The sequence below is a fragment of the Ipomoea nil genome, unplaced genomic scaffold (genome assembly GCF_001879475.1).
Source record: "Ipomoea nil cultivar Tokyo-kokei standard unplaced genomic scaffold, Asagao_1.1 scaffold0117, whole genome shotgun sequence".
Classification (NCBI taxonomy): Eukaryota; Viridiplantae; Streptophyta; class Magnoliopsida; order Solanales; family Convolvulaceae; genus Ipomoea; species Ipomoea nil.
This window is the reverse complement of record NW_017616545.1, coordinates 351676-360739: the sequence shown is the minus strand read 5'-3', so window position 1 is coordinate 360739 and position 9064 is coordinate 351676. Positions and strand designations below refer to the sequence as shown.

The 9064-nt window shown below is 35.6% G+C and overlaps 1 protein-coding gene across 1 annotated transcript; it reads right to left on the bottom strand.

Moving 5' to 3' along the window:
* Positions 1–207: 207 nt before the first annotated feature.
* Positions 208–1221, bottom strand: LOC109158769. The gene has a single exon (XM_019306690.1). The coding sequence runs from the start codon at positions 1219–1221 to the stop codon at positions 208–210; it is 1014 nt and encodes a 337-aa protein (XP_019162235.1).
* Positions 1222–9064: the final 7843 nt, after the last annotated feature.

The following is a 9064-nucleotide window of genomic DNA, read 5'->3' as shown; positions in this document are numbered from 1 at the left end:
GCAATGCCAAACCACCACTACGGCCTGTATTATTAACATAAAAAAGACCCTCGTAACCAATCTTAACACGAACACGTTCTGCATGTATTCGTGCTACTTTCGTTTCCATCAAAAATACAAAATCAGGCTTCTTCTTGGACACCATGTCCACAACTGCACGAACTGCCCGTGGATTGCCCAAGCCATGACAGTTCCAACTCAGAGTACTCATTGTTGTGGGCGGGTCTGGGAACCAGAGCCCGCCTGATGCAAGTTTTTTGAGCTATCTGCCATGCTAATATCCGTATCTGTCAATTGTCTATTATCCTGCCTGCGACGCTTAGCCAACGCCGTTACCCCCTCCTCCTCCTCCTCCGTTCGGCCTTGTTCTGTTACTACCGGATTTTCCGGCGCCTCCCTCACGGGTTCCAGGCGGATCGGTGGATCATCCTCGGTTAGCAGCCATGACTCACCGACTGGCCATGGTCCTCTTGCCTGACCAGCTCGCATCCTTACACCATAAGGATATTGTTCAGCAGTCAAAGTCGAGTTTCTAGCTTTCAAACAGAACTTTTCCGAATGCCCCAAAAGTCCACAGAAAAAGCAAAAAGTAAGTAGTCTCTCGTACTTGAAATTCACCCATCCCCAAGACTTGTCCCGGCGAATCAATTTCATCCTCCTTTTCAGGGGTTTATCCACAGACATACAAACCCTAATTCGGTAGAAAGCTTTGGACGGCCCCTTCATCTGTCTTTCATCGATCTTTAAGAATTTCCCCAGAAAGTTCCCTGTCTGTTCAAGTACCGGTACCGTATTATAACCAACCGGCAGGTTGTACACCTGCACCCATAAATCCACATTATCAAGCACCATATCCTCCGGCAACTGACCATCCTTCATCTCCCTACACAGCAGCGTACAATTCTCAAAGGACCACGGTCCCTCATCCATAACCCTTCGGACATCCGTTATGTGATGGAATACAAATTGAAAAAGATTCGGTTGGAGCTCCGTGATATGCACACCACTAACCGGTTTCCATGCTGAGGCCATAACCTGTCGCATATACTCAACCTTGATCAACCGTTGAGTCAGAAAATGGCCGACCACCACCCAAGAATCTGCGACCGCCGCTGCGCCATTGTTGACCGCCGGCGCCTCAACACCGGCGTCCTCGTCTTCCAATATGATATCTGCCCATCTGTTCGACAGCCCCGCTATCTCAGCCTCAGACGCTGCCATGTCCGCCGTTTAGAAGCCTGCCGAACGTGTTACGGAGAAGCCTGCCGATCGTGTTGCTCGTGCGTGAACCTCCGTCGGAAACTGCCTTGCTATCGAAACCCTAATTACGGGAGAAAATGAGAGAATCCCTTACGTAGAGGGAAAAAAATTATTGCAATTCGGCTACTGATTTACTTAGATAGATTATTAGCTTAGTTATTATAATAATTATTAGTCAATTATACTAAAGGTGCGTTTGGAAACCCAAAAAATGATTCCAGAAATCATTTTTTCTGAGTGTTGAGTGTTTAGCTTGAGAGGAAAATTTTCTAGAAAATGACTTTCCGTTTTTGTTTTTCGAGGAAGTCATTTTTCATTTGCAGTAGTGGAGCAGCCAACCACCCACCGCCGCCCACCACTACTGTATACAACCAAAACTTATGTTGTATGGAATTTAAAATAAATGTTGTTATATTATAAACAAACTATAAGCATTTTTTTTTGGATAGATAACGATTAAAATGTTTTAAGTATACAATTTTGCTCATTTTACTGTTCATTTTATGAAAAATGAACAAAATATACAAAGACATTTTTTGAAAAATGACTCAAATACACACAAAAACAACTTTCCAAATACACAAAGACATTTTCTGAAAAATGAATCAAATACACAAAGACAAATTTCTGATGTGCAGCCAAACATTGAAAAGAAAAATATTTTCTGAAAAATAACTCATTTTTTAGAAATTATTTTCCTACTTTCCAAACGAACTTTAATGTCTATACAATTAATTTGTTAATTGTCAGAATAATTATTGGAAAATGACCTTGTTTGATTATTGGCAAAATCCCCAAAACGTTAACAAATTCGCCATTTTAACATTTTGTCTTTAATCAAAACAGCAAAAATATTATTTGATAACTCAGCAATTTGCTCTGAACTGCTAAAAACTAAAACAACACATTTACATTTTGGGAAAAAATTAAGATTAATCTTTCACAAAACCCCCTAATAAATAAATAAATTTTAAAAACTAAAATAAGAAGTCATTAAGGCTTCTTCAAATTAATAAAAAAATCCTCCGTTGGAATTTAAAATAAAAGTTTTTATATTCTAAAAAAACAATAAAAATGTTTTTTTTTGAATATATAACAGTTAAAATGTTTAAGTATACAATTCTACTCATTTTCATGCTTATTTTCTGAAAAATGAACCAAATACACAAAGACATTTTCTGAAAAAAAATCAAATACGAAAAAAAATGAATCAAATACACAAAGAAAATTTTCTGTTGTGCATCCAAACATTGAACGCTTTCCGTGCGGTTGTGCGGTTGAATGCTTTCCGTGCGGTTGTGCGGTTGATTAATATGCGTGAGGTTTGCACTCAATGTGCGTAAATATTGTGCTTAATGTGCATGAGATTTGTACTTAATGTGCGTGGGTGTGTAATGTTAATGTGCGTGAGTTTTGTACTTAAGGTGTGTGAGTCTTGTGCCTAAGATGCGTGAGTTGTGTGCTTAATGTGCGTGAGTGTGTTCTTCATCCACAGCTGTGAAAATTATGCGCATCCACTGCTGCATTTTCTTCTTGTTTTTTTGTTTCGAAGTGGTGGAGGAATGGATTTTGTCTTGTTTTTAACATAAAATCACAATAGTCATATGTGTGTTTACATATATCCATCCATTCACACACAATCAGAAAAGCTTCACCCACCTTCTCTTTCTGTTCTGCTTCCTTCTGAGCTCGTAATTCTGAACTAAGTCACGCACATTAAGCACAAATTTCATCCACATTAAGCACAATACTCAGGCACATTAAGTACAAAACTCACGCACATTAATCTACCACACAACCGCACGGGAAGCCACAAATGCACCTGATCCCTTCCCTCTATATATATATATATATATATATATATATATATATATATATATATATATATATATATATATATATATATATATATATATATATATATATATATATATATATATATATATATACTCTACAGAATAGATAATATAAGCTATCAATTTAATTTAAGGAAAATGACATTTTTTCCCTCTGAGTTATATGCTTATAGCACTTTTTCCCCCTGAATTATGCATACATCCACATTTGCCCCCTCAATTATTATAAAAGTTGTTGTTTCCCCCCCCCCCCCCCCCCCCCCCTGATATATTAAATGGACATTTCTACCCTTAAAATTAATATTTTATTTATTTCTCTTCTTCAACAAATTATTGCTTATCGTAGGAACGACCACGGTTCAGTTCGAACTGAACCGAACACTATAGCAATCAAATCAAAATTTTTCGGTTATGATTCAGAACATAACCCAATATTTGAGTCTCCGTTTATTAAAATCGTGAACTTGAAAAAATGGACCCTGAATCGTGAACCGGAGGTTCAAATCGGAACAACTACTAGCATTAGCTTAAAATTAGAATTATAATATTTACAAATAGTGTATTTTTTTTCGCATTTATACTGACTCTCACATATAAGTATATATAACCACGATTTGTTTTTATTTTGAACCGCCAGTTCACGGTTTCGGATCCAATTTGAACTGCTGGTTCAAACTTTCTTTTAAAATTTTATTTTTTTTTATTTCTAAAATATTTTAAATTCAACAATTAATGTATTTTATTTCTTCAAATCGTGGTTATAATTTGTTGGAGAAGAAAAATAAATGAAATATTCATTTTAAGGGTAAATATGTCCATTTAACATATCAGGGGAGAAAAATTGTCACTTAAATAATTTAGGGGGAAAAAGAGCTATAAGTATATAACACACGGAGAAAAAGTGTCATTTTCTCTTTAATTTATTGCATCAACATAATTTTTTATTTAGACGGCTAAAAATAATATTAACTTTTATTATAGTCCATATTAATTGGTGTTGTTATACAATAATAACGAATGTCAATTTTATTATTTGTTTTTGAAGGAGGGAAATACACAAGAAAAAAAAAAATCCAACAAACACATTTTTAATTTGGCAAAAATTTGTATAATATCGTCTCATGAATCCTTGTCTATGACATTAGATCGGGTTATAGACATCATCTTTGCTAGAATTATGGTGAAGAATTAAGAATGAAAAGTTATCGTTCAGTAGGACATTAGAACTATGGCATGTACTTGTATAATTAACAAACTTCTAGACATTAAAAAAATAAAAATAAATAAAAATAAATAAAAAAACCTTGAACCTATAAGAATCCAAGCACATTCATGATCATAGTTGGGGGAATCGACACAAATCAACAAATTCAAAATACGAATAAACACAATAAGAAAAGATAGGGTTCAAGTTAGGGAACATCACCTTATAGATGCTTCAATAACCTATGGTATTAACGATAACAAATAACCAAGGGATCAAGAGAGAATGCACGAATGAATCTGAGCCTAAAAGCCATTTTCATAATCAATCAAACAAGGATAAAGAACAAGAGATTACACCATTCTCGTGATGCATCAATCCCAAGTTCTTCAAGCTCACAAAGCATTAACCCCCACACCCCAATCTTCTCCTATGTTAGTAGAGAGAGATTGGGTTGTGCAAAGAGCAGCTTTAGTTATTCACCCAACTCTCATTGCGGAAAGGAACTCTGATCTCAAAATACATGCTAATGAATGTTACGTACCAAGCATTAACACGATTCAATCCTTCTTCAACCTCTTCAAAGAAAATATGACTAACTTCACCTTGAATCCTTCTTTTGGCTATATCTTCAAAAGCTTCTTCACATACTTGTCAAGCTTTACAATTATCTTCACTAGATAAAACCAACTTCTAAAATTTTTGACCCATTATATTTGTATAACACAAAATTGAAGAAGCACACTCAAGACATTTGAAAAAGATGCAATATCCATAATTCTATCTTCAAGAACATTTTTGTTCATCTTTTCACAATGTCCTTGTTAGACAATTTTTAATTGTCCTCGCAAGTGCATGAGTCAATTGTAGTTTAAGTGTGCAATAGCAAGGGTCGATCCCACAGGGAATTGTACAATGCAATTTAATAAACTTGAAAATGAATGGAGGAAATAAACTATAAAAGAGTTTAACAAGAAATATGAATTGCAGAATAATTAAATTAAATCAAAAGTACGCAAAGAACTTAAAGTAAATAAATAATAAAAAAACTAAGAAGCACACTATTTCAATTTGAATTGAAATTGCAGAAATAACTCCTAATCAACTTCCAAAGATTATCCAAAGATTATACAAATTAGATTAGCAATAAAGAAATAAAAGAGATCAAAGATTGCAATAGAAAAGTTGCAACAGCCAAAGGAGAATTCGTGTACGGTGTATAGAGCAAATTAAATATTGATATTGAAAAGCTAGATTCTTGGAATTATAACAAAAGGCAAATTGAGTATAGCAAAACAAATTAAAAAAATAGAAAAAGTAAATTAAGAGAAGAAAGGAATAATTCTTATGCCAATTAGAAGGACTCTGAAGCCGCCGACCATCGCTGCTGCTTAGCGGGAAGCTTGAATCGTCGGAACTTCTGCTACGTCGAAGGAAATTGATGGAACGGAGACTACCGCGAACCACTGCCGGAATTAAATCGCATAGAAATCTGCTACTAAACTCTAACAGTGGGACTGGTCGGAACTATTCCACCGTCCACCGGAAATCTCCGGGGTGAAAAATTGATGATGATCTCTCGATTTTGCACTCCTTTATACTGTTCAGCCTAACCGCACTTCCGTAATTTCGATAGAGAATAGCCGCACAAATATCTTAAACCACAAAGTGCCATCGATCTTTTCTCCCGTTTGTAACTTGCGCTGTTCAATCGAATCGTAGCTATTGACTATGGAGAAGAAGTCTGCGATCATTCCTTATTGATATAATAATAATAATAATAATAATAATAATAATAATAATAATAATAATAATAATAATAATAATAATAATAAACTTATTAGAAACCATATATAACTAATCTACATTTATTAAAACCCATGCTGACCATATACTACAACAACTATTATTATTATGAAATTAGGATCAAGAATTATTGGATCAACAGAAATCAAATAATAAACAAATATAATAATAAAAACAACCTAAAAATAGAAAATATTAACAAAGCTATTAAAAACAATAATAAATAAAAATAGATATAAAATTAATCAATTATTGTATATTAACTATAAAAAGATTATTAAAAATAACAACCAAAATAATGTTTATCAGTCCTTAACAGGAAATGTTGTAACACAATGAATATTTAAAACATGTAAAGAATGCGAGCATAAAATACTCATCTCTGAAAACAACTTGCAACTACAACATATGTCAAAATTCTTAACTTCAAAATATCGTGACGAATAAGATCAATATCTGAACGCCAAACATGATATTTAAATTCATCACCACTATCCACCACAACTTCTTGATGGCATGCAACACCTTTCAAGAATTATATCGTTGCTCAAATAGATAATATATTTCAATGGTATATACATCTCTAGCATATGAAAGGAGCTTCGCATGATCCATGGTCATTACAAGCATACCTTGGAACCACATTAACAAATGAATTATAAAAATAACACAATCCAGCTATTTTTTATAACCTTCTAGAAATAGAATGGTTTGTAGTCTCACTTCTTTGAGAAGATAAAATACCATCAGAAAGATAATATTTACTAAATGAAGGAATTCATATTTCCCTAATATGTTAAGAATCATTGTATCATTCTATTAGATTTTGATGTACTCATTCTGTTAGGACTTTAGACACCCCATTTTTATGTCTTTAGTCAAGGCCAAAGTTTTTAGTTTTCAACTGAGTCTATTCAGCTGATCAAGTGTAAGCTAGTTAGAACCAATTGTTGCCCGAGCTATTTCAACAAGTAAAACAACAGATCTTGAAGAAGAAAGTCAGCATAACAGGAGTCTTTCTTACAGTCATAATTCAGCTTTTGAACAGTCTTCTAGAAGGTAACACATGGAATCTATCCAGAGACAAAAGGATGCATGTAATACAGTGGGAAACTTGGGCACCTGTCACAACATGAGGAAACGACCATATTCTTTTTAGAATCAAATGACAAGTCTACCCCACCTCTATCCTATAACTAGAAGATCCCTAGAGCTTTTGGAAGCTGCCTACGAATCACCTAGTCTAAGTGTTGAATAAGAAAAGAATTGCCCATTGTTGTGAATTATTTGAGAAATATAGAAGCTATCATTAAAATCCAATGTTAGAAGGAGTTTAAAGTTTTCATTTTCATTAAGAAGCAACACAAGCTCTTGTGAATTTTATATTCACGTCCACCTGATTGTGAAAAGAAACAAAAACTCAAATCCGCTTGTGTTGGAAGCTTAGTGCACAAGGGGACTTTGTGGTAGATCCTTGGTGTTGCGAGCTAGACGTTGAAGATCGTCAGGAGGGAACATCCGAATTGAGTGAACGTCAATGGTTGTGGTCAACAGTGCTTGTGAATACACTGTGTGACTTTTCCACTGTATTTACACTGAATATTAGTGGAACCTCCTCGAAGTTGGAGAAGAGTGGATGTAGGCGGAGTTTTCAAGCCACTTAAAAATCTCATGTCTCTCTCTACTTTTCAGTATTTTTTTCATAACTGCACTAACCATGCTGACTGAATCGATTGCACACACTAAGTACACGATTTCAGCTGACTTGCTCAACCAATTGTTTTAGTATTACCAAAACCCGCTAAAACAATCTTTTAGACTTACGATGCGAGTTACTAGCGAAATCCGCTGGTAGCTAGCTCTTGACCCAACTGTTTAGAAAATTGCTTTTTTTTTTGAAGATCAAAGATTAATGTATTAACTCAGAAGCAATAACAGTCTCAAGAAACAAGGGAGGATAGATCAACCACTCCCCGCAACCTGACAAAGAAACGGCCCCCCTAGCTATAATATGGGCAGCACGATTCGCAGATCGCCTAGCAAAACAAAAGATTACACCATGAATCTGGGAAGCAATATGTTTAAAGTCATCTACAACTAAACCGAAAGAGGAAGTAAACGAATCAGACATTATAGCATAATAAGATAGTTGTGAATCAGTTTCCACATCAATGTTTTCGTACCCAAGCTCCTTCACCCAACTTAGGGCATCACGTATACTAAGTGCTTCGGCTTCTTGGATTGAGTAGTAACCAGTTATATTTGTCCCTTTTTGCTGCAACGAACTGACCAAGCTCATCCCTGATTATCCAACCCAACCCCATAACTCTATTGGTTGAATCCATAGCCACATCCGTATTTAATTTGACCCGGCCATGCGTAGGGGGTGTCCAAACTTCCTGCCTAGAAACAGCACTATCGTTAGAGTCATCTAAATCATTAGCCGCCTTCCAATTAGCCCAAAAAGATAAAGCATAATGCATCATCTGGTTCTTTATGTAAGGGAGGCCTTTCCATACACTATCATTGCGGCTGTTCCAAACCCCCAACACAACATTGCTAGCCTGCACAAGGAATCAGCAGATAAACACCCAACCAGCTTAAAGAACCAGTCAGCAGTATTACCGTAAACATGCGGCACATCCGGAATCCCCACCAAGCACCAAACACCCCTCACTTCGCAGCAGTCTACGAACAAGTGATACGTAGACTACTCGACCTGACTGCATAGGTGGCAAGATAACGCACAAGCAACATGTTTAGTTAGAAGAGCATCCCTCGTAGGCAATAACTCAGAGGCCAGCTGCCAACAAAAGTTCCTTACCTTGGGAGGCACTTGCATGTTCCAAATCTTCTGCCAAGGCCTGGACTCCATAACCTCCCCCATCAGCTGTCTATAGCAGGTTTTTACCATATATTTGCCCTTGTGATCAGCCAC